The 27,955-nt window shown below is 34.8% G+C and overlaps 1 protein-coding gene across 1 annotated transcript in view; it reads right to left on the reverse strand.

The window, feature by feature from the left end:
- The window catches only part of Slc2a13 (solute carrier family 2 member 13), a 335,517-nt gene that overhangs the window by 55,304 nt on the left and 252,258 nt on the right, over positions 1-27,955 (reverse strand). Inside the window, exon 7 of the mRNA XM_076852769.1 lies at positions 17,333-17,458. Within this exon, the coding sequence (XP_076708884.1) occupies positions 17,333-17,458 (126 nt within the window). The remainder of the gene's footprint in view (positions 1-17,332; positions 17,459-27,955) is intronic.

Genomic DNA, 27,955 nt, shown 5'->3' on the forward strand with positions numbered 1-27,955 from the left:
ATTGAATTAACCTGGCATCTTTGTTGAAAATCGGTTGGCCATACACAAATGGATTTATATCTGGAATGTATTCTATTCCATTGATGTATTCTACTAATGTATTCTACTAATAAGATGTTTCTGTGATTATTGTAACTTTTTAGTAAGTCTTGAAATAAGTTAAGGCAAGTCTTCTTTTACTCTTTTAAAAAGATTTTGGCCACTCCAGTTGCTTTGGCTTTCCATACAAACTTTAGAATCAGCTTGCCACTTTAAAAATTGCCTGTTGAGATTTTGATTATTTGAATGAATAAATCAATATGAAGAGAGCTCATAACTTCACAATATTGAGGTTTTAAATCTGGGAACACTGTATATCTTGATTTAGCTCTTCTTTAATTTCATCAGCATTATTTAGTAGTTTTCAGTATAGCAATCTTGATATTTCTTACTAAAATTATCTATAAAATATTTCACTTGTCAATTGTAATAGAAATAAAATATATTTTTGTACAATGATCTTTTTTTGAGCCTTGTTACATTCACTTAATTGAACTAGTAGGTTTTTTGTAAATATAATGTCAGTTGAAAAGAGGGGCTCTTCCTTTCCAAACAAGATGCCTTTATATATATATAAACTATATGGCACATATATACATAAACTATATGGCATATATATATATATATAAAACAATGTTCACATTAGTGTTTGTGATATATATAACCTTTTATATATATATATATATATAAAGTTTTTTTTCATGAATGGATGTTGAATTTCATAAAAAAGGCATCTACTATGATGATCACATGGTTTTTCTCTTTTATTCTGTTAATATGATAAATTACATCTATTAAATGATGCACTGCTTTATATTGCTGACTTCAATTTAAGAATTTCTGTGCCCCATATAAAGAGACATACTGAGATGTTTGTTAAGTCTACGGTTGTCCCTTCTTGTACTTTTTGTAAAAGTTTGATAAGATAAAACCACTGTTACAAAATGAGTTGGGGAGTCCTCCTTCCCCACTCTACTTTTTTTCTAAAGGAGTTTATATAGAATTGACATTATTTCCTTCTTTAACCATCTGGAATAATTCACAAATGAAGCCGTCTAGGTTTGGAGATTGTTTTTGTGGTGAGATTTTTAATTACCTATTTGGGGTTTGAAAGAGATCTGATGATTTAGCTTTCCCATCACTTTCTGCTCCTGGTTGGGAAATTTTGTTATTAGAGCTTTCATCCATTTCATCAAAGTCCTCTTTTTAAATTCTAATAGTGAAGACTTGAGTCTTCTTTCTCCCTTGATAAGTCCAGCTCTAATATAATCTACTTTATTATTTTCTTCAACAAATAGCTTTTAATTTCATTTTGATTTTTATTTATTGATTTCCTATTTTTATTTTGTTGATTTCTACTGTATTATTTCCTTCTTTCTACTTACTTTAGGTTTATTTCTTTATTTTCCAGCACTGTATTAGTTGTCTGTCAAAATTTTTGATGCTGTAATTTCATTTTTATTTTCTTTAAAATGTTTCCTATTTATCTGTGTTTTCTTCTTTGTAACAAATTATTTAGAAATGTGTTGATTAATATCTCAATATTTGGACATGTTTTGTGAAACTTTAAAATACAGATTTCCAGTAAGCTCTATTATTAAATAAATATATATTTAAAATTTTTATGTTGTTTGAATTGGCCACTTACTATTATAGTAATAAACTATTCCTCCTTATCTCTGATGACATTCCTTATTCTAAAGTTTTGTCTAATATTAAAAAAAAAAACAATGTTCACATTAGTGTTTGTAAGAAATGTTTGTTCATACCCAACAAAAGATGAGACCATTATTTAAACCATATATATATATATGTTTAATTTATAAACATATATATATATGTTAAACATATATATATAAATATGTTTAATTAAACATATATATATATGTTTAATTTCTTTTCTAGATAGCAAATGGCTGCATGGTGTTTATTTAAAAACCACTTGGAACACTCTCTACCATTTTTTTTTAGTTTCTATGTCATTTATATTTAATGTAATTTATTAAAAAGGTTGGCTTAAATTTTCCATTTATTTCTTTTGTATTTATCTCATTTGACTTTTGATGCTTATCTCAGTCCACATGCGAGACTAGTACAGAATATTATGGATCAGATAGCTAAAAGCACAGAAATTTTTCAGGGTTCTAGATCCTGAGAAGTCCAAGGTCAAGACATCAGATTTAGAATCTGATGAGGGCTCTATTTCTAATTCATGAACTTTTCATAGTGTAAAGTTATTACTTTCTTTAATTGTCCCATTCATGAAGAACCCTTGATAACCTACTAATCATCTCCTAAGGGTCCCACCTCCAAATACCCTAACATTGAGGATAAGTTTTAGTTTATGAATTTTGGGGAACAGAATATGAACATTCATTCTAAAGCATTACTCCTTTTCTCCTTTTTAAATATTTGTTTTGGATTAATTGCATTTTTTTCCCTTGGATTGTACTTCTTCCTGCTTCTTTTATATATATATATATATATATATATATATTTTAAAAATTTGTCAAAGTACAGAGAACAGTATAATTAACCTTAATGTATCCATAATAAACTTTCAATATAATACAGATCCAATCTCATTTCATCTAAATACCCACTCATACCACCTCTCCTAGATTGCTTTGAGGCAAATTCCAGGTTTCATATTATTTCATCCGTAATGATTTTAGATGCATTTAAAATTACAAAACGTTTCTAATAGTATCAGATGATTATTGTTCAGATTGTTTTTTCAAGCTATTTTTCAGTTTTTATGGATCAAGATTAAAATTACAATCCATTCTTTGCCAACTGTTTTCATCTGAGTACTAGGGGAGGAAGGTACTTCAGGAAGATTTAAAAATTCTGCCACTATCATCTCCAGTTCTATCATCTCAATATGGCATCCATTTGATTTAAAATTTAAAACAGTCATTTTAAAGATGCAATTGGAGTATTAATAAGATTACTGTACACTACAAAAGCATTTTTAAATATCAATTTCCATTTTATATTGAAAAATGTCATGCTTAGAAACTGTTTCAAGCCTACACAGCCACAACTTGGATTGGTTCATACTTGGAAATTTTCAATTTTGGATGATTTCCAGTAGGAGGGATTTCCTATTATTTTATCTATATCATATTGCCAAATTCTATAAAGCCATAATCCCATTTTCTAAGAGGAAGAAGACTACACATGAATAGTCCTTTAAGTTTTATCTCTATTCTATTTGTGTGTGTGTGTGTGTGCGCGCGCGCGCGCGCGCGCACGGGGGGGGGGGGGGGGAGAAGAGAGAGAGAAAGAGGGAGAGGGAGAGAGAGAAGGGGGAGGGGAGTAGAGTAAAATTAACTTAAAATGTGAAATCTAGGGCCAGGATGACAAAACATTAATCAATCATTCTGATGCAGATTTGTACTGCTGGAGTTTTCACGGAACTGCTTTACCTTTCAAGGAAATGAACTATAGTTGTAGGTAATAAATGTAACAGTTTATGAGGAATAAGCTCACTGAATATACTTATGGACTTACTCATAATTTCTTTGTTGTACTTTGTAAAACCTGAAGTTTTACAAAGAGATTAAAGTGAAAATACCCATTCCCATAAGAAGATCTTCAGAGGGCTTTAGCTGATTTTCATTGTATCAGACAACATACCAGCTTATTAAAGAAATATAATAAAATTCTGCCAGGTGCACTGGTGCATACCTCTAATTTTAGCAGCTTGGGAGGCTGAGGCAGGAGGATTGCAAATTTGGGGCCAGTTTCAGCAGTTTAGCAAGGCCCTAAGCAACTAACTTAATTTGATACTGTCTCAAAATAAAAAACAAAAAGGGATAGGGATGTGACTCAGTGGTAAAGTGCCCCTTAGTTCAATCTTCCTCCCAGAAGAAATAAAATAAAATTCTGATAATACTAAGTACTATAATAATTTTATAAGATTTAAGGAAAATAAATAGATGACAGTGGTTACAAAGCTAAATATACTTTACATGAAAGTTGAACTCTTATTCTAAAATACTTGTGTATTTTAATTCGCCAGTAAGATATGCAATTCTAGTCAGTTCATCCGGCTAGTTAAGGCAAAAAGATTTAATGGATTGTGGAACTTGGATCTATAAAGAGGCCCTTTAAAAATCAACTGTATAAATCATTTTCTGGTACTTTTTCACTTAACTATCTCAATCATCTCATATGGAAATCAGGATTTAATGTTATTAATTTCTTTCATTCTAAAGATGAAAAAAGGGATCAGAGAGAGAGAAAACAAGATCTGAGGCCAACTCTAGTTAGCTGTTGAATACAGACAGTAAATCTGTTGGCTCCAGGGGGTACCCTCTTTCTGTTAGGCTACAGCTAAGCTGCCCATTGATTTTGGACTTCCTGGACCTTACATACTCAAACATGAGTCAGAAATAGAAAAAGAGGAAATCAGAAGAAGACAGAGAATACTGCCGTACTGAGTATAATGAAGGTCTGGGTCCTTATTGTTAACTAATGTCATTTCCAGTATAAATTGTTCAAAAAAAAACTCTGGCCCTCACATGACACAAAAACATCAGGAAGGCCAAAAGTAAAAGATTATTTGTAGAAAAAACTAGAGGACTGGTAAGCTGGAGCATTCTTTCATTTTCCCTAATTACTACTCTTTCAGTAATATTCTCATGTTCTGAGAGACTTGTACATGCTACACACAATGCCGGCAGAGACAATATTCCCACTTTCTCTTTAGAAGTTTTTAGTTTGGGCAAGGTTAGAGGAAAACAGGTAAACAAATAACCATAACATAACATCAGAAAATAATTATTTAGTTACATACAATGGACTAGGGACCAGTTCTATTTAAGGGCAGGAGGGAAAGGAAAGGGAATAGATGAAATGTATCTATGTATACTAGCTACAGTGAAATATAAAGTTTTCAGCCTGGGGAAAACAACTAACTTCTATTTTAGTTAAGTTTTAACATGGTACAACATTCTGTAAAAGAGAGCCAACTGTAAAATAAATGTAGACAATATCCAAAAAAAAAGTGGATAAGTAAATTAATTTATTAATGTTTTAGAGGCGATGATGCTTTGATGCCATAAATTTCTGAAATATTGCCCCTTCTGTTCTGAACATTCTTTTTCTTCAACAAATTTCACCATTCTTACTCAATTAGCTATTCTATAGACCTACAATGTTCACAAAATCCTAATAGTAACATTTAAATCCATGGGGCATATTATATTCTTGGACTGATAGGGAATTGTCACACTAGAATTTTCCTACTCCTTTTTAAAAAACCTGGGGGTTTGTGTATGGATTTGGTCCATTGTTATTATCACAGTTCTCAAATTAGCACATATATTGATATCCTACAGAATAAAATAGCACATCTTTTAGAAATGATGTTTTCCTTTTCTCAGTGAAGAATAAGAGTTGTTGGGATGGGTTGTCCAGAAAAATCAAGGATGCATAATAAAAACATTATAATATTGTTATAGTTTGGATTTGGACTATCCTCCAAAAGTCCATGTGTTAAAAGCTTAATTCTGAGATGTCACTGTTGGATGGCGGCAGAACTTAATTCTGAGATGTCACTGTTGGATGGGGTCTCATTTGAGGTCCTCAGGTCATCGAGGGTGTGCCCTTGAAGGGGATTGTACGACTGAAGCCCCTCCCTCTTTCTCTTTCACTCCTTAGCCCAGAGAACAGTGATTTTGGTGTACTACACATTGTGTTCATGATATGCTTCCACAGGCCCAAAATAATGGGGCTAATGATCCTGGCCTAAAAATTCTAAAACTGTGAGCCAAAATAAACCTTTTCTCATAGGGGTGGAAAGCTGACTAAATCAAAGATTAAGATTAATATGGATATGTTTTAAAGTATAAAGGAAAATTTAGGTTAAATTTACAAATGAAACACTAGCTTAGAAGACAAACGTATAAACATCCACTTTGATAGATCTCTTTGGGCTATTCTGCCAGAAACTCAAATGTCTGTCTTCATTCTAGTTAGTAATTGGAAATACAGTGGTGAAAAGCAATGCTTTAACTGAATCCAGAATTCTAAAAATTACCACTTTAAGAGTATGGAAGACTTTAATAAGAATCCATAGGAGGCCAGGCACTGTGGTGCACGCCTAAAATCCCCGTTATTCTGCAAGCTGAGGCAGGAGGATTGAAAGTTGGAAACCCACCTTAGCAACTTTGTGAGACCCTATCTCAAAGATGAAAAGTAAAAGGGCTTGTGAAGTAGCTCATTTGGTAGATAGAGCCCCTGAGTTCATACCCTACTATTGCAAAGAAAAAAACTGTTTTCATAGAGGATTAGATACTTTGAACTTGTTTTATATGGAATACTTCAGGTATGCTTTATCACTGCCTTTTATCTCTAGCAAATAATGATTTACTGTAGCCCTGTTTCAATTTAGAATAGGCTGTGCCAGACTAGTGGTGGATCATCTGCTTTACAGGTGTGGGCTGTCAGTAACTGCACTGCATCAGTTCGTCATTTAGTGCAGAAAACAAGCCTTGTCTGAAATGCAACAGTTAGTTGCACTACAGGAGAAAAGCAACTTATGACTGCTAAGGGCTTTAGTGAAACAAAAATATAGAACTTTTCATCTGTACTCATAAAAGGTTATTTATACACAGTAGATCATAAAGCATAACTATCTCTTTTTTCAGTTTTTTTCAATTTTGCCTGTATTTATTTTTATTTGGAGCCCAAGGTATGTTTATTTGGTGATGGAGAGTACAGAATTACCTCATGAATTAGTTGTAGAGGTTTTCTTCTTTTTAAAATTAATTTTTTTATTTATATATGACAGCAGAATGCATTACAATTCTTATTACACATATAGAGCACATTTTTTTTCATATCTCTGGTTGTATATAAATTATATTCACAACAATTCATATCTTCATACATGTACTTTGGATAATGATGTCCATCACATTCCATCATCATTTCTAACCCCAATGCCTCCTCCCTTCCCCTCCCACCCCTCTGCCCTATCTAGAGTTTGTCTATTCCTCCCATGCTCCCTCTCCCTACCCCACTATGAATCAGCCTCCTTTTATCAGAGAAGACATTCAGCACTTGGTTATTTGGAATTGGCTAACTTCACTTAGTATTATCTTCTCTAACGCCATCCATTTACCTGTAAATACCATGATTTTATTCTCTTTTATTGCTGAGTAATATTACAATGTGTATATATGCCACATTTTTAAAATCCATTCATCTATTGAAGGGCATCTAGGTTGGTTCCATAGTTTAGCTATTGTGAATTGTGCTGCTTTGCACATTGATGTGCTGTGTTCCTGAAAGATTCTGTTTTAAAGTCCTTTGGGTATAGATCAAGGTGAGAGATATCTGGGTCAAATGGTGGGTAAGCATAACTATCTCATCTTCAGCTTTTTATGTATTTCAAAAGCATATTTAAAAACTATGCATATACCAACTACTAGATCTGTTAGAAAAACCTATTCAAAGCTGTCCATTAAACCAGGATTCTGTCAGTATTCCTGGGAGCAATTCAAAGAGAGCTCTTGCTCAGCAGAGAGACATCCACCACAGGTGAAAAAATCCCACAGGGAAGGCTGACCATGTTCTCAAGAGCTGCTCACTGAACTAGCTTCCAAGATAAACATTCCTTAAACTTATCCTGGCTCCCCTGATTTTTCTTCACAGACTTCTCTATTTTCTCCTTTTTTGTCCTTTCAAATTGGACACCTTTATGACCACATTCTAGCTCTGTGATCTCTACAAATGCTTCATTTACTTCCTGCATTTTGTGCTGCCACTAAGCTGCCTGGGATCACTTTACTGACTTAGTGACCTTGTCAGCTGTGTGATCCCTTCCCTGTTGCACCTAATATATTGTGATATCCTAAAACTCTTAGCTCATGGCAGAAAGAAATAATAAAATGAAAAAAATCTTGAATTTTAACTGAGCAAAAGCACTGAATGTATACAGTTTCTAAGGCCAGTTGGCTTCCTCCTTGAAATGTATTCCTCATGTTGAACGGTTGATGGTGAAACTTCAGTGAATTCACAGGAAAAATACTAAAATCAGTAAAAAAAAAAAAAAAAAAAAAAAAATTCTATATATCTTCTTAAATTTCTAGTTAAAGTTGTAGTAATAAATCATGATCAAAGTTATAGTACTAAATCAAGAAGTACGCAAAAATGTTCATTGCTACCAAGATATCAGACACAGTAGTTATCTCCACAGGAAAGAAACTGCTCTGGACAGTACATTCTTTCTTTAATGTTGCTAAAAGTAGCTTCTCAGACAACGGAAGCACATATCTCTGCTTCTAATCACTTTTGAAATTCTTCAATTTTGTCCAAGTGTGCTAGTTGACTTTCCCTATGTTTCCGTAGATACACCAAGCTTTGCTATCCAATCTTTGTTATAAACATAGTTTTTGATCAATGTTTGTTGAACAATCAAAGGCAGAATGAGTGTAGATAAGTTTCATATGAATGGAAACTACAGTTTGACAGGACAGATGTAGAAAACAGTTTCAGAAGTTACTGACCTATAAAATGTGGACTTAACTCTGCTATGCCACTTTTCTTCATCCCTTCTTCTAAGCAGAATTTTGATCCCCTAATTCCTAAGCCACAGATAATTTACAAGTTAAAGAGGTCTGCATAGTCAGGTACTTCCCAAAAGATCAGCATTAAAGTAAATAAGATGACATTCACTGTCAATTACAATTTCAGTCTTACCCAATAGAAAGCAAATCTGTGTACTTCTATGAACACCCCATTTTTAATAATTCGAGGAATTTAAAAGTCTCTCCTATAAAAAATTTCAACATTAAGAGTTTTTTGAGGGTAGAAAGACATAATTTTATAAAAATTTACAGTCCATATCCCATATATGAAATATTTTGCCCTACAGCTAGCCACAAACATTTTTCTTCAAACTTTCCAATAATTTTAAGTTCCTAAAAGCCAGGTTGGTTTCTAGAACTCACATACTTTTCCTAACTCTTTCTCAAATGTCCTTGATTCTAAGCACGACACAAAACAAATACTTTTCTTTCTTCATGTATTTGTAAAAGGAACATTCATTTTGTTAAAATAATTTTAGTGAATGCTTGTGCAAATGTTGCTATTCTATGAGATTATAAATCTTAGGAGTGATGTCTGAGTCTTTTTAATATACTTTTAATAGCATGTAGCACAATGTCAAATTTCAATGTTATTAAATGACTCCAGAAAAAAACTACATTTCCAAGTGTAAATGCCATGCCAATGTGAACAGAATTTAAATTGTTATAAAATCCAGCCTGCCAATAATTAAACATGAGAATATAAATATTTATGTATTTGTCCATGCAGAACGGCTCTATATTCAATTTTCCCCCTTCAAGTCATATATCAAACAAGTAACAACAAAAAATATTTTTATATATCTTATGTTTTAGAAGGCACTAGGGTACATGTGCCTCTAAAATCAAAATAAATCCTTAGAGCTACTTAAGATTCTTAGACAAAAAAAAGATGGCACTCATCCTCACAGAGGACAAGTGAAGATACACTAAAGAGTATTTCAATGAACTCTTCCTAGACACATGGGAACAGAGTATTGGGTTGTGACAGTTTCCAGGCTGCCATTTTGGCATTATTTTGAAACTGGGAATTGTGACTGGTACCGATTCATCAGTGTATATGCAAATGGTGATAATCCATGTGATAATCCAAGGTTTGTCATTGCACAAACTGTAGAAGTTGTAAGCCCAAATCATATATGATGAAAAACTATTTGATGTATAAAGCTGGCACTAAAATCAAGAGTAGAAAGGATCTGGATACCAAGAGTTCACATAAGCTGTCCAGCAAAAAGCATAGATATTTGGATATATAAAAACATTATTTCTGTGTTATAGCAACATGTATAATTATCTAAGTGTTTGTGTCAAAATATAAAACATTTAAAATTATAGCAACACCCTTATACATCCCTTGTATTAATAAACTTCTGAATGCCTTGCTTTGTGCTATATTTTTTATTCATAAATTTATTCCTTTTTCCATCCAAATTTTACTTGCTAAATCCCCAAACCATTCATGTTAGTCCTTACTTAAAAACTTGAACCTCTCCCTATTCCCTGTAGGAGTGTTCCCAAACCTATGACGTTTGGCAACCCCCTTTGAAATTGTTTTCACCCTTGCTTTGGCCTGTACTGTTGCTTTTTAAGTAATTTTTTTTAAATAGTTTTTTTTTAATAATCTAAGGAAAAGTTTATGCCACTTCCACAACGCAATCCAGTTTATCTTGCTTAATCAGCTCCAAGGAACAGATCATATAGTAAAAAAGCATCGAAATCCCAGTGGGATTTACAAATACCAAGCATAATTTCTTTATCACCATATGGGTCTATTACAGGTCAGTTATAGTTCTGTTCCACATTTTCTTCATGATCAAAGATAATGGAACACCTTTTATTTTGGGACATGGCCAACCTTACGGCAGAGGGAAAAGGACATGGCATATTTTGGTTTGAAACTCTTAAACTCTTATACTTGGCTCAGACATGACACTGACTGGTTCCACTTGCACACTAAGACTGAATGGACTGGGGAAATATAATTGTTCTCTGGAGAGTGGCAGCAGATATTCTCAAAAATAACAAAAACTTACCAAGAATATCAGATAATTATAATAAAAATGGAATGACAACAGTGTTATGAATTTCTAGTCATTTCCTGCCCAAATGTTAGAATCATGCTACAGCCAAATTTCTTTCCCCTCCATATATTTGGAATACTTAGAGAATTCTTACTATATGATTCAATACTGCATCATGTCCCGGTATCACATGGAGCCATTCACTGAAAATCACTGCCAATATGATTTCCACACCTATGAAATTACACCTGAAAAATCCAATTAAATTCCTAAATGTAAGATTTTGACGATGTGATCCAAAGTCAGATTTCTAGTATCAGATCTAGCCACGTATTTGCCTTCTTCTATTTCCCATTGCTTCATCTGCAGACTTTTTGACAACTTCTGATAGCTACAGACTTCATCTCTGCTTACAGCATCTTCTGTTGCTTAGTTGCACTAATATTGGATGAACTGATATTCACCACTATGATCCTATATTAACTACTCACATGCAGTTCAAGCCTTGGCTTGTAACCTTCTAACAAAAGTCTTAGAGTCTTCTTTAATCTTTAGTAAAAAAAGAACTCATAGGCTACTTTTCAAAAGGAAGTATGAACTGAAAAAATTTTTAAAAAATGTAAAAGGAACATGGGCTGACTGGAAATGTAAGATTTTGGCAAAAAATGGAAATTTTAATGTATTATGAATATTACTACTTTGGCTAAAACTATTATAAAAGTGATTATTATTATCCACAAATGTGTGGGTTCTCTGATTTGTTTGCTTTGCAACATAATTAAGTATCAGAATCTGTAATAGAATCATTAAATCCAAAGGAGCTTAAGTTTTTGGACTTGAAAAAAATAATAGGTCTAAGACATGTGATCTCTGAAATTATTATAGATAAATGAATCTTATGGCAGATACTATTATAGCTGCAGATCTTAAAGCAAATAATCTAGCATAATGACTTTGATTCCAGCAAAAACATGGAAGAAAAGTATTTAAAATGTAAAATGGATTAAAATATTCTATATTAGTCTGCTTCCCTATATATAAAAAGCTTGCATATATTAATTTTGAATTCTGATGGCATTAGTAGCACACCTGGAGTTCTTTGCCCTGCAATAAAAATAATTAGTAAAAATTATAAATACCTGTAGATATTTATTTATTTATTTGTGGGGCTGGGGATTGAATGCCAGGCCTTGTACATGCTCTGCAAGTGTTCTACCACTGACCTATAATCCCAGGCTCTGACATATTTGTTTATTAATGGTAAATTTCCTTTTCTAATATATCTCTCTAAAAGTTAAACAACAACAACAACAACAACAACAACAGAGGTAATGAAGGGAAAACATCTCAATTTTTGTTGTTTGGCGTCATTTTGTAATATTCTTGGTCATATGCTATTACCATATATTTACTGCTTCTCTAGTATACTGGGGAGTGTTTTGAGGAAATTTGCTGAATATGTCTTCCAACAATTTTTTAAAGAGTAATTTTCATGTAGCATGACCATAAGCAATATTTAGTATGCAGTAACACACTTGAAAAGTACATGGCTGAATTTTATAAAAACAGTTTTTAGGGTTTTAAATACTCTCAGTAGCTGGGCATGGTAGTGCACACCTGTAATACCAGTTACTGGGGTGGTTGAGGCAGGAGGAACTCAAGTTCAAGGCCAGCCTGGGGAACTTATTGAGACTCTGTCTCAAAAAATAAAGAGGGCTGGGGATGTAGCTCAGTTACAGAGTGCCCCTAGACTCAATCCCCAGTAATGCAAATAAAAATAATAAATAAATAAATAAATAAATAAATAAATAAATAAATAAAATTTAAAAAAATTAAAATCTAAAACGGTCTTAGGTAAGCACAGACACTCTATGTTAATTAAAATTCTATTACTTTCATTTTTTCTTTTACATGTTTCATTTCTTAAAAATAAGTATGAATGTAGAAGAGGTAACTCAAATGAAATGATTAGAATACAATAACCTCTCATTTGAAACTATGGCTAATTTCAAACTTTCAAATTTTTAAAATTATTGATGTATACAAATTACTCAGGGTTTTAAAACACTGCAGGGCACAGGTATTGGAATTTCTATCTTAGGCAAGAAGATACATATTAGCCAGTATAATTATCATACAAGTTATATGAATGCCTTGTTTGGGGTTCTGAGTGGTCCTAGTTAACCAGCTTCCTCATGGGCAACTTCTCCCTTTTTGACTCCTATCAAAGATGAGTCCCAGACATGGCTGTTCTGGCAGTGCTGTGACAAGCCAGACACCAGAGCAGGCTGATAGTCTAGGTCACAACCAACCAGGGGTCAGATGACCACCTGTGTGGGGGTCTCCATTTGGAGACCATTCTCAAAGTTTGGTGATTCTTCTCCCTTATACCTATATTCAGTAGGGGTTGGTTTCCAGGTTTCACCGAGGGAGGTTAAACTATTGTTGTTAAGGTGAGCTTTGCTCTAAAATGTCTAAAGAGCTGCGTGTGCACTGAGGCATCCTTGTTTCCGGGCAATCCCTGGACCAGGTTATATCATACTGTCAAGTAATGTGTGTTGTTGGCCCCGGGTGATGCTTGAAGAGGCCTCATGGCTATCATTAATCTCGTAGCTACGACATATCTCTTGTAGTTTACTACAATGTTCTTGCCAGAGGACAGAAGGGGATGTAATAAGCATTGTTTTCTGGGGCTAATCGGAGACTGCAAGGAAAAAGCAACATCTGCTCTGGGAAAAAAATGATTATAACTCAAGCAGAGATCAAAAAGGAAAAAGAGGGTGGTTAATCCTAGGCAGAATGCACAGAATGAGGAAAGGTATAAGAGGCAGGAAGTCATAGTGGACACTGGGAGATGGCAAGGGGTTTACCTTGACTAGAATTCTGTACAGAAGAATAAATGGTCAGATGCAGAGAAAACAGGCTGAGTGTTGTGGCACAGCACGGCTCTGAGAAAAACATCTTTGCTGAATGAATAAGATGAACAATGGATTGCCAAATAGGGAATCTATCTAGCTATTTTAGTGTTTCTAATTACAAAGCAAAAATGCTGTATTAGAGGAAACAAATACTGAATAAGCACATTAAGAAATATCCCTCATTAGTGATATTTTTAGTCAGCAGGTTTAAAGTTCCAAAATAGAATTATTTATGGTGTATATATAGAGAGCCAGGAGGTATGGAGGTGGACGAATAGACACAAACACATAAACAGTATTCTATGGCACTTATCTATTAGGAAATGCTTATTGTAATGCAAAAACTGTTACTGACAAGAAAACACATTACTGAGAAAGAAAAATTCATACAAGATATTTTTATAAAGCATTTTTTTCACAATATCTTCAGATAAGCTTTTATTTGATCTTCTTCCTAACAACCATATTGTTCAGTACAACAATTATATTGTTTCCATTTTACAGATGAAGAATGTGACTCAGAGACACCCAGTCTGTCCCAGAACCAAACTATGAGGTAAATAATGAAAGCCCAAATTTATAATGACTTCATTCTAAAAGTATGTTTTTCTATTACTTAACTGATGCTGCCCCCAAATAAGGTGGTCTACGGCCTCCTGACTTTTAGAAAGTCATTCAGATCCTCTAGGCCATCCTCACCTGAACTGGAGGATATTATTCATGGAATTCTCTTAACATTTGAACAATCTTTGCTATCTATTCTATGTCTCCCCCCCACCAACTATTGTTTGTGCATTTTTTACTGCTTGATCAGTATTGCCAGAGGTTTCTTCATTTTATTGTTCTCTAAAATCAACCATCTTTATTTCTTGATCCTCTCTAGTACTTCTTAGCTTTATTTCACTCCTCACTTATCTTTCTAATTTCTATCCTCTGTTTCCTCGGCAGGTTTGCTCTTTATTCTAGTTCTAATTTCTTATGGATCTGTTTAACTATTGATTTTGAATTTTTTTTTCCATTATGCTGACTTCTTTTTAAAATTTTTTTTTTAGATGTGTAGACCTTTATTTTATTCCTTTACTTATATGTGGTGCTGAGAATCAAACCCAGTGCCTCACACATGCTAGGCAAGCGCTCTACCACTGAGCCACAGCCTCAGCTGTCTTCTTAATTCATTAATTAACTTGAAGTTTAGATTTTGTATTTAGTTTCCAAGCTGAAGTAAAAGAGGTGATAACTATTGTGTTATTGTTTGGCAAACTTATTGCGTTTTGATTAGAAAACGTGTTCTGCATGGTATTGGTTATTTGAATATATTTAGAATCTTCTGGAATAGATGCATTTATATAAATTTATTAAATTTATTTTTTGTGCTTGAACGTGAAAATTTTCATGAGTGTTCTGGATTTGCTTGAAAAGAATGAAGTACTCTACATTCTTATATAAAGCTTTTAAAGTTCTTTGATTTCTGCTATTTTTTTTTCTTTTTGATTTAGCACTTATTTGTTTTCATTGTTTTTCCATCCCTTCTGTGATCTCTTGTAAATAGTGAATAGCTGTCTTTAAAAAAATAAAATAAAACAACTCATACGTATGAGGATGTTTGCCTTTATTGGGGTGCTTTAATGGTTTGTATTTTTATTGTAGTGAGTTAAGTTTATATTCAGTTCTATTGGATTTTCTATGATATCCCTTAACCATCGTTCTGTGTGTGTGTGTGTGTGTGTGTGTGTGTGTGTGTATGTGTGTGTGTGTCTTCCCTCTGTTTATTAGTTTGATTTTATTGTTTCTCCTTTTAATAGTTCACAATTTAAATGTTAAGTTCTCATACCACATTCTATACTACTATGTATCTTGAACTGTAGGTTTGTAGGTTTTAGTTTTTTTTCAGAATTTACTGATAACACATTATATATATACATATATACATACACAGTGTACACATTATAGCATATAGCTTTCAGCATAATTTCACAAAAGTGTATCATATCCCTTATTTCTTTTAAATATTATTTCAAACTCTCTTTCAAAAACTGGGGTGTTTTGTAATGTAGGTATTCATTTGGCCATCTTTAACATGTACAGCTTTCTCTTCTTTACCTGATGGTGTACTTTATAGTAGTCTTACAAATGGAAAACTTGTTCTAAGAATTTTCACAGTGAATGCATCCCGCTGTTTTTGATCTCTTTTTAGCAAAGACTGATGTAACCAACAGCAGTGGTCAAGTTAAGAGAAAGGCTGTTTCCCAGCAGAGGGAAGAAAGAGTAAGGAAAATTTGTGATTTTATTTTTCTTTATTCTAAATACTTTGAGATTGTTCTAACAATATGCTATAAACATAGAAATTCTTAAATATTTTCTTATGTTAGTTTTATTTATTTTCTGTGCCTCATCTTTCTCTAACAGTGTATGTAGTCATAGGATAATGATACAAAAATATAAATAAAATGTAAGAATAATTTTCTAAATATATTCTTCACAAAATAAAACCACTAATATATACATTTCCACTAAAATGCTATATAATTTATTTGCAAAACGTAAGAATAAAACTCCAGTTTTGAAGCTTCTGACTTATAAGCCTACTGAGGGTGAGAAATACATCTAATTTTAGTACTCCTTACTATTTATTAGTAGAAATTTCTAATAAGCTTACAGATTGATTCTGTGAAATATGGGAAACCATATTCATTTAATATTGCTAAACAGACTTCATCACATGTTCATGATTCTAGACTAGTAACTTTCTCTCCTGGGAAAAACAAAACCAAAAGCTAGGGGTTTAAAGCTATAAACTAGTTACATATACTCAAAGTTCTTTTAAAGGTTCATTTAAAATAACAACTGCATTTCTTTTACATCTTTCTTTGTTATTATCATATTTAAAATGCAGTCTGGACTTTCCCTCAACTACCATAAAGTTTACTTCTTTGGAGTAATTCCCTAATACAATGATTAATGGTAACAGCACAATGATTAATACTAATACATTATATTTTACAGTTCACAGGCGATATAAATACTTTAAAGATTTAATTGCCTTTATAATAGGTACTATGAGGTAGACAGGATGAGAGCATATTACTCCTTTTAATGAGAATTTAAACCACAGAAGAGTTAAAAGCCATATCATTTGTACATTTACACATTTTATGTCTAAGAATATGAATATTAGTTCATAAATGTGGGAAGGATTTATTCTATATAAAGATTTCATTTACGTCTCTACTATAAACTAATATGTTCTGTTAGAAAGAGATACAGGCTACCAGACAGGCTGCACACCAATGATTTCCAAATTTTATCCTTATTTTGCTTAGTTTCATTGAATCCTAGGAAAGTACTCTAGAAAAAATTAGTTCCATGAAAGAATGTAAAGTAGCATTAATTCATTTTGACCTTACAATTACCATTAAGTTCAGAAAATTCTAGTTTGGAATTTTACAGCATAGGTATATAATACACAGTGGCAAAACTGCCTTGGCAATATTTGTGAATATCTGCCTTAAACTAAAGATCCCAATTCCTGTGGTTTATTAGGCAGAGTTGAGTCTGGACTTCAGGCCTCCAGAAGTCTGGGCCTGAGTGCTTTCTTCTCTTAGAGTATGAACTACACAGGTGCAACGCTTTGCACCCATCACCAGTACATGCAGCTTAAAAAGAACCAGTGCAAGACACCCTGAAATATTAGAAATCAGACTCATATTAAAATTGTATTAGACATTCTTTTGTTTAGTAATGAGTAACATACCTGCCCCAGGCTGCCTCATTTGTGGATGCTTTATTAACGGGCACACAAGAAGAGTCAATGACAGCTGATTTGTTCATCTTGTAGCAGAAACCGCAGTCTGGATCCAACATACATTCGTTACAGTAACTAAAAAATAAAAAGAATTATGGTCATGTTGGCAGAGACAACTGGTATTTACCATATACTAGATTCCAGGTGCTTTTCTGTATTTTCCATTCTATTTTTCAGTAGGATTTGGTCTCGGAGACTGGTTTTGGCCAAGACAAGTGACATGTGCTGAGCCAGGTGGCTGGTCAATTCTGTTTTACCCTATCCTGGCTAGAGCAACTTTGGAAACCACTATGAGAAAGAGGAGGCTTGGATCTCAGAGAATGGATAGAGAAGAGTCCCAGTTAACCTGAAGCAAATAAACTTGCTTTCCTCAACCACAGACTGGTTCATCTTGATTCAACTCTGATTGGTTCCAAATTGTCCTAAAGTATTTTTTCTCATCAATGTTTCCACATGTACTATAATTTAAAAAACTGGAAATAGTTAGTTTTTTTCCCCAAAATATGACCTGAAACAAACATTTTCTCAAACAAAGACAAAAGGGATACCTAATGAAAAAAGTTAAACTGAAATATCACCCAAATATGGCCACTGTTAATATCTTGATTGACAGTTTTAGTTTTAACAAACACATAGAGTGTTGACTAAGTATTACTCTCAATTTAAAAAAATGGGTACAGGAAAAAAGGTTAATCTTTCTATGAGTTAATCACTTCTACTGGCTGGATCATGAGGCCATATTCAGTTAATCATTGCTCACCTGACAGTGGTATCCTAACTGCAGGGAAATTTTAAAGTGGGTAGAGTTTCTCAACCTAGGCCTACAGTGAGCTTTAAAACAAGTTTTCTTGCTATCGGTTTTAGGACACTTCATTGCAAAACACTGGAGACACTAAAGATGCATAAGCCAAAGTCCCTGCTCCTTGATAGACAAAAGGCAAGAATGAGAAACAGATGTATAATACATAATGAACACACAACAGAAAATAGGTATAAGCTACTCAAAGGACAGAGGCCTATTCATTTTGCCTGTAAGAGCTAGGAATAATTTCAGAGGTGATATCTGAAGTAAATTATAAAAGCAATTTACCAGGCAAAGAGGTAGAGGGAAGCACATTTCAGAGAATGGCTTATTTTATTATTAAAGATCAACAGGACAGAATTAATGAATATCTACTTTTTGGAAGTACTTTTACTATGGGGCATGAGAAGAAAACATATCTGAAAGACATGCAAGTCATCTAAAAGCGATATGAAGGACAGTATTTCTCAATCCTCAAAATTGAAATAACTCTTTGATTCAATTAATTCATTTAAAAAAACTGGCAAGGGTTAAAAACTAGATTTATTATCATTTTAGCAGTCTTATGTAACCTTTTGCTTTGGTAAACAATCATCTCTATTTTTGAATGACACTTTAGTCCAAGACAAAAAGCAAAAGAGAAGCCTTTTAAAACCTACTGAAAGGTCAATATACTTTAGAGAGGTGATTCAGCAATGTAAATATAAAACTGTCTACATAGGTGATAAGCACAATAAAACAACTGAAGGCATCAGAAGTCAGTGTCCTTAGACTTTGGCTTTGAGAGAAAGGAAGATAATTTCTACTAGTGCTTTGTCTGTGTATTTTTCCCATAATAGGTCAAATCTAACAACCCTAATTGTGCAATGACCTCAAAGGATATTCACTTGGAAAAGGTCAACTCATGCATTTGCAGAAAAATGGCTCTATATTTCTGTGAAAATAAATAATTCCTATAAAAGTTCAAAAAAGCATAATAAGGCTAATTATTAGTGGGAACATACTGTATGTACATATCAAGGCACATGTTATGCAGAATGAATAACCTCCTGTTATCACTAATCCATATCTGACTAAAATTTCACATTTTTCTGCTTGTTTATTAAATTATCACCTATTGCAGGTGCTAGCACAGAGATTTGAGGAAGAACAAAGGTTCCTTATCTTTGCAGAGCTGATTTGGATTTTAGACTTTCTGGTGACTGCTAGTTAACTGACCCCTCTATATTCATTTGTTGTTTTCCTCCTTTTCTGTAGTTTTTTTTTTTTTTCTTATCCAGTTTATTGACCATGACCTATCATTTAAATATCCTAAACTTCTGTGCTCTTCTATTATTTCATCCCACCCATATAACAAAACTGTAGCCCTACACGAATACAAACATTTGCCTTTTCTGTGCCTTTACCCACAGGAATCACACTACAGGGCAGAACAATAGTGCCCTCCCCCCCGCCCCCCATGTGTGGGGAGGTGGAATCATCTGCCTGTAATCCCAGTGACTTGGAAGGCTTAAGTAGAAGGATCACCAAATTTGAGGCCATCTGGGCAACTCAGTGAGGCCCTGCCTCAAAAAAAAAAAAAAAAAAAAAAAAAAAAAAAAAAAAAAAAAAGTAAAGAAAGAAAAACAAAGGACTAGGAATGGAGCCAAGTGGTAGAGCAGCCCTGGGTTCATTCCAAGTACTGAGGTGAGAGAGACGAGAATTAGCAAGATGACTCTTACAAAATCAGTACAGTAATTATTTTATAATTCATGATCATCAAACTTAAATCATCCTCAATAAACTTGAAACTTTTAGTAGTTTTCTCAGTTTTTTTTCTACAGAGGACTATTTTAATCACCGTGCATGAAAATTATCTCAACTCTCCTTCACTATCCTCAGACCTCCAATGCTCCATTTTCCTGTACTCTGCAGATGACTTCAAGTCCAGATTTATCGAGAAAGTAAAAGGCAGCAGAAAGCAACTTCATTATCTTCTCAATGGAAACACATGAACCACCCTCCCAGCCTAATGTCCAGTTACAATGGCAAGCTGTTTTTACCAAAGGCCAGTTTCCCTATCTGAGCAATTTGATTCCCTCTCAGACGCTTGTGATTTTTTGCTCTTTCTTTCCCCTTAGGGAGAAGTTTAAGTCATGGATTTGAGAGTTTTCTTTCCTTTCAATGTCGGCATTTAAAACTGTACACTTCCCTTTAAGCACTGGTTTAGCTGCATCTTGTATTTAATATTCTGTGTTTTTCTTTTCACTGATCTCAAAGTATTTTTTCTAATTTCTTGTGTCTTCTTTGACTTGTTGGCCATTTAGGAGTGTGTTGGTTTTCACATATTTGTGAACGACCCCACAATCCTTCTGTTATTAATATCACTCCATGTGAGTCAAAAATATACTTGGAATGATTTTAGTCCTCTACTAAGTCTTGTCTTATGGTTTAGTAATATGGTCTGTCCTGGAGAGTATTTCTTGCATACTTAAGAAGGATATGTTTATTCTGTTGTCCTTGGATGGAGTGTTCTACAAAGGTTTATTAGGTCATGATGTTTTTCATATGTATGTATGTATCCATATACTGTCTATCTATCTATCTACCTACCTACCTACTTTTTTTTTGTCCTTGGAATTTGAACCCAGGGGCTTTACCACTGATCTACATCTCCAGCCCTTTATCCTTAAGTTGCTAAGGGCCTCTCCACATTGCTGAGGCTGGTCTTGAACTTGTGATCCTCCTGCCTAAGCCTCCCAAGTTGCTGGGATTACAGGAGTGCACCACTATACCCAGCCAACATTTTAACCTTAAGGGACATTAAGCTCTTAGTTTCTAACAGTCTTCACCTCAGCCTATCTTCATCCATATCCTGGAAATTGTCATCATCTGTGATAGCAATCAGCAAATTACAATCTTTGAGAAAAATCTAGTCCAACAACCTGTTTTTGTAAACAAAGATAACTGGAACACAACCATGCCCGTTTAATTAATGTCTAAGACTGCCTTCATGATCTAAGGGAAGAGTTGAGAAGTTGTAGCAGAAACCATATTGGCCTGGAAAGCAGAAAATAACTACTCTCTGGCTCATTATAGAAAATGTTTGTGTCATAGTTTAGATATGAGGGGGCCTCTTAAAAGCTCAAGTGTGAGACAATATTTAAGAATGTTCAGAGGTAAAACAATCAAGTTATGAGAGTTGTAACCTGATTGGTAAATTAATCCACTGATATATGTGTGGTAACTGCGTAGGTACAGTGTGGAGGAGATAGGTCACTGGGAGTATGACTTTGGGGTTTACATTTGTCCTTGATGAGTGGAGCTCTCCCTCTTCCTGGTTGCCATGTCCTGAGCTGATTTTCTTCTGCCAGGATGTTATGCCTCACCTTAGGCCTAGAGTTGTTGAGTTGTCCAACCATTGACTGAACCTCTGAAACTGTGTGCCAAAAGGTACATTTTCTCCCCTAAATTGTTTTGTCATATATTTTTGGTAACAGCAATGAAAGGCTAACTAAAACAGTTTGGTAATCATTGATCTGGAAGATGTATGCACCTTTCCTTCAAGCTTCCTTACTCTGAGAACAACTGCTCTGCTCTCCTACCTCTTATAAACCTTCAATGCTCCTTTCCCTCTGATCCTTCATTACATTCAAGGCTTTGTTCCTTCTGTAAAAACTTTATGCTAAATCCCTCCAATGACTCTCACCAAATCTTTAATGTTTGACATTTAGTTTATTCTGTTATAGCCACTCTACAAAACTTCATGTTTGGTTCTTTCCAATCACCTTTCTTCTTCCTTTCTATACACAAGCTATTCTGTACTGGTGGAGAAATAACACAAGAAGATATAATGATAATAATAAAGACACATTTACATGTAGGCTGGGGATGTAGCTCAGTGGGATAGCAATTGCCTAGCACATGCAAGATGCCCTGGGCTCATCCCCAGTGCTGCAAAAACAAACAGAACACACTGCAGTATTCAAACTTGGCTGGATTCACTGTTGGCAGAAGCTTCTAATTGCTAACTCTCCACATGTCCAAGACTGATACCCCACATACCCACAATTTCAATCCCTTATTCTTCTACACATCATAGCCCTGTCTTTGTTGGGAATCAGGCCATACTACCCCATAATATAGCACCTTTGAGGTCATACTCTTTATCCTGCTTATCTCCTCAGAAGCCTAGTTACACTGAAGTTCTCTGAAAGTAGGACACAGGACCTTCTTTCCAGAGTGGTTATAGTCTATACTTGATGAAAAGAATCTGAACACACAGGCCTTGCTGAGCTCCCCAGGTTATTACCATTAAGTCACACCCTTTTGTTCTCCAACTATATATATATATATATATATATATATATATATATATATATATATATATATATATATATTTTTTTTTTTTTTGGTGGGTCTTTGGGCTTCATTTCTGAAGTTTCCTATGTCACACAAAACTTTGGTTAAAAGAATTTGTTATGCTTCTTTTTCTCATTCTAATCTTATTTTTGTTAAAGGTATAAATCACTACCTTTGATATAGGTAAGGAAAAGATATTACTTTTTCTTCCCTACATGTTAATTCATAGTGAGAATTGATTAACCAGTTTCATTTCTCAGCTTTAAGCTCAGAGAGGAACAAAGTCATACTTGTCCTCATCTCCTTTCCTCAGTGTGGTGAGCCGCTTCTGCAGATTATGGTCGCCATTGCAGGATGGCGCTGGCTCCACTGTGGTCTGTAACAAACAACTCCTTGTTTGTGAGAGTTGGTGCATGGTTTTTCAGCACCCTGTGAGAAAGTTCCACGTGGCAGCTTTGCATTGGGGCTTGGGATGCTTTATTAAGGCTGGGAGGGGCATCCAAAAAGGGAATTAGAAGAAATATCAAGGGCCTGAATAAACTGCTGAAAGAAGATTCCTGAGTTGCGTCTTCCTTGCGGGCAAGGGGTCGCGACACCTCAGGGCATTAAAAAACAGGAGTTTAAGGTTATCCCTGGACAAGAGATTAATTTTGTTCCCTCTGGCCATCAACAGGACCAAATATCTCATCATACTTATTATTTTCTTTTCTTTATACTTTAAGGCTTCTCCTGGACATACCCCCATAGTTTATGTGGAGGTTCAAATTTTTCCTGTGTTTAAAAAACAGGGAAAACTGTCCTTTCTGCTACTCCATACTGCACCTCTGCCAAGGCTAGTTCACAGAGTTCTCTCAGTGAACAGGAAATAATCATTAAAATTTGCTCAATTTCCTTGGCACCCCAGGAAGCAGGCCACTGCTTGAGAATTGGCACTGGACTTTGGGCTCTCAGGCTTCTGAAGGCAAGACAAAATTTCCTACCACTCTCTCATCTTTGACCCAGCTTTTTTTCCATCCCATGTACTACTTTATGGCAAAATTTCTCCCAATATAACAACGTTCCCAATTTCAACTTGACATTTGAAGGTAACACAAAAATATCCTGGGGATCTGCTAATTGACCTTTTACAGAGAACATGTATCATAACTGTGGCTTTAACAAATGGCATTAAAAAAATATAGAACAACTTCCAGAAGTGGCTAACTATTTTTCATTCATGATTTGCTCTTTAAAACTTTGCTGAATGTGATCTGATGCATTCATACAAGGTTTTCTAAATATAAAAACTGGGATTCAAAACACATTGGCACAAAATGGATGCTTATAAGAGTATTCTAAGCATAGAATGAAGTGTGTGTGTGTGTGTGTGTGTGTGTGTGTGTGTGTGTTTGTGTGTGTGGTGAGGAAGGAAGCAGATATTAGGCTTATTTGCCCTTTTCACAGTGTTACATGTGGGGAGTTCTAAATTCTAGATTTCAAGCTTTCTTTCTCCAGAGCATATGATCTCTGTGGGACCATGCATTTCCAAGAGTCTACATGGAAGAAAAAGAAATACATCGAATGTAACCCTAAATTCACAAACTTTAACAATGTGAAGACATTATAATGCTATAACATCTCACAAATATTTACTCTTATATACGGACGACAAGGGCAGAAATTACAGTTGTACCCTACTTTAAAATTTTTTACTTCTTCAAAAAAATTAGAAAGGTATTTACAAAAGGATTAGGCTTTAGAAGAGCAAATGCCGAATGAATTAAATCAACTGGGATTCCTCCCTATTGATACAAAATACCTTGAGTTTCAGACAAAACCAGATGTAGTATGGCCCTTTGCTTGTCTCTGGACACATTTCTTTTAAAGAACTTACAATGTTTTTTACCAGCTGGTTTGCAAAACAAACTGTGATGACCTAAGGGACAAGACCCTGCTTGCCTCCACTGAACCTGCATAGCAACATCCAGCCCTCTACTGCAGGCTGGATCCCCCATGCATCTACTAGATGAACTGTGCCCAACAGCTCTACAAAGCATTACGGTAGGTTCATTAGCTTGTTTCTGCTTATTTCTGAAAAAATAACTTGGGAGTGGGTGGGTTGAGGTAATTAAATCAGTCAGTTTTAGAATGAGATGAAAATCGTATAAAACTAATTGTCAAAAGTTATGTTAGTTTGAGACTGATTTTTAAAAGCCAAAGGCAAAAGCTGCCATTTGTAAACATTCAATCAATAGCTAAAATGGAATAGGATAATTTTTTTTTTGATAATTTGCTTTCATAAACACCAATTGCAGGGGCCACATTCCTTGAAACAACACAAAAGAGCCACAAAAGAGGTCCTTCTTTTAAATTATAACCTGCAAAACTTCAGAATAAGAGAACACTGCAATAGAGAAAATCTGTGTAAATTAAGTGAGCCCAGAATTCATGTTCTGCTTCTTGAGGAGACTGGACAACAATCAAAGATTCAGCTCTACTGTGGATGCAGCTGCCGGGAGAAGTGAATGCAGAGGTCACAAGACACCAAGAGGAGACTGGCAGACACTTAATCCAGACCATGAAGACAGTGAGAACCAAAGGTTATTTTCTTGCTAGTCATACAGAGAGAAGATTTGCCTTTTTCTTTTTCTTCTATTATATTTTTAGATGTAGATGGACACAATATCTTTATTTATTTTTGTGGTGCTGAGGATCGAACCCCTACCTCAAATGTGCTAGGCAAATGCTCTATCACTAAGCTACAACCCCGGCCCCAAATTTACCTTTTCAATCTCTGACTTTTCTTTTTAGAAATGGGGACAAATCCACATTCACATATTTAGAACAAAACTGGTTCTAAAACTTTAAAATGTTTCCAATTAAACTAAATAAGAGCAGAAAAAAAAGCAGTGCAGTGTCCAAGGGAGAGGAAAAGGTGGCCTATTTTCATTCACTCAGTTGTGCATGTGTTCACATGGTACCAACGGTCTTAACCAAGTGGACCTTCTCCTCAAAAATCTTTTAAAAATTGATTTGCATTAATTTACACATTTTGAATTTCTAATCTGTGAAGCTGAGTGTGAAATTCAGCCCTCTAGACAACAGCCCATTTGTTTTTTAAGTATGTCTCATTAAGCCCAGTGTGATGGAGCATTAAGAACAGTGTGGTCTTAAAATACCTGCCTCTGGTATGCTGGAAATTTCAGGAAACTCTTGGTGGCAAAAGTAGGTGTCAGGATGATCCATTGCCACAGATCCCCTTTTTTCTCCACAGTTCACTGTGCCCAGTCATTTCTTTTTAATGAACTTAACCCCCTGATTTGTACAGCATCTTCAGTTTCCCTGGGCAGCTATCCCAAACTTCCCTACTTTTTACCGTCTCCTTCTTCATATGCCCATTGCCTTGAGCAGGTGACCTGGAATCTGATTTAAGAGAGAAGACTGGGCCAATCATAGGGGGCGTCTGGGCCTTTTCCGGAGCCATCTGAAGGGCCCTATTTCTACATCATTATTGCAAACAATTCCAGAACTCCAGTCTTCTTTCCCTGAGTGTGGGTATCAGATTTCCTCCCCATATTTGTACTGTATAAGTAGAGAACTCATTAGAATAGTAAAAAAAATTCAAGAAACTTAAGTAAATGAATGGAAATTAATTTAAAAACCTGGGTACCCATTGGTACTAATTTCATGAAGTAAATCATGCCTCATCACTCCATTAAGGTGCTTTGAGATTGCTGGTGGTCCTCTATATATCAATTCTGAGCACTTTTCTGGCTTAATTTATCATTCTGTGATAAAATTTCCTAAAAATACTCCCCTTTTCCTAAAATGTTCTCATCTTCTGGTTCAGCAGCATGGTTTCCCTTATGTGCCTCCCATCTAAGACTGCTGCATCGTACTCTTCTTTCTGTACCTTTGGTTCTGTTTAAGGCAATCTATTTTTATGAGTCTGCTGAGAAACACCAAGCTGATGTGACCATTACTATAAGTGATACAGTAAGGTCCCAAGAGGCATTTCTTTACTTTGTGTCCCTTCCCTACTAGGTGCCAGATCCACATTTTCAACTGTTCAGCCATTTGTTTTTCACAAGTATTTCAAACTTTACAGACCTAAAGTTCAATCTTCAGCTTTCCTGCCAATCAGAACACCTGAGCATGGTCTTAGACCATGCACATTTAAATGCCCACCCAGTCTAATAAGTCCTTGAGCACTAAAGATCCTCTGATTGCCATTCTTACCCTTGCCAGCTCTCATTCTCTTTCAGTAATCTTCAAATGAGTGCTCCTATTTAGACTCCCTCTCCTCTGCCTCCTACAATGCCTTATTTCTAACCTGAGCAGGCTTCTCTCCTGTTTAAATCCTGTAATATCCTTTCTTGCCTATCAGGTGAAAACCAAACTTCTTACTGTGGAATGACCTAACCCCTGCGTATCTTGTCAATTTCTCCTTGTATTTCTCCACAGGTGTCATTGGCCCTCTCCAGGGCAAACAAACTGCAGGATTTAGAGTATGTCATGCTGTCATGCTTTCTCTGTCTGGACTATTAATTTCACCTAATTTTTTTTTTATACTTACTTAAGCTTCGAAACTCACATTCATCACGACCTCCTCTGTGAACCTTCTTGACTACAGCAGAATTAGATACACGACCATGCTACCAGAAAACCCCCAAACCCTAGTGTTATTATATCCATTATATTTCTCTAAGGCCTTATGATGTTTGCTTTTCCTAAATGCTCTGCAACATTCTCAAGGCAAAGATTTTTCTTTTCTTGTACATTTTTTTACTCCAAGTGATTTGCATGTTGCCAGATACATAAATGATCAGTAAAAACTGTGGAATCAGTAAAGAGATGAATGGATGTCACTTATACAGAGAGCAGACTTGATAGTTCTCTCTGTATTTCTGTTAGACATATTGTACATGGTTCTTCACAGGTCTGTTGATGAAAATAACAAAACTGAAGCCTGAATCAAGCTGTGAATTGTAGTTAACAGAACAACTCCATATATAACTGTCTGAAATTCTCTGGAACATGGGCATTTTTCCTATCTCTTCTGCTTAGAAGCTGAGGTTAAAAAGAAAATCAATTGATTCCTGAGTTAGAAGGACAAAATAATTATAGTACTGAGGCCTACAGATTCAAAGCAAGCAGGCTCCTGTCCTGATTGAGTAACAGGCACTGACACTAACCAATGAGGGCAAAAAATGGGTAGTCATCACAGTGGTTTTGTTTTTTGACATTTATTAGTATGTGAGGCTCTAATTTCTGGTAATTATCTAATCTTGAGTCAGTTCTTTCATTTTGTTTCAAGAAAGTATACCAACAAACTCTCTAAAGGGGGTAGGGGAGAAGAAAGCCCTATTTGCCATGACTGTCCACCCAATGGGGCCAAGTGCTTTGCTATTATAGTCTATTAGCTATGTCAAATGTTTGATAGTTAAACC

Source organism: Callospermophilus lateralis, chromosome 4 (assembly GCF_048772815.1).
Source record: "Callospermophilus lateralis isolate mCalLat2 chromosome 4, mCalLat2.hap1, whole genome shotgun sequence".
NCBI classification, from domain to species: domain Eukaryota; kingdom Metazoa; phylum Chordata; class Mammalia; order Rodentia; family Sciuridae; genus Callospermophilus; species Callospermophilus lateralis.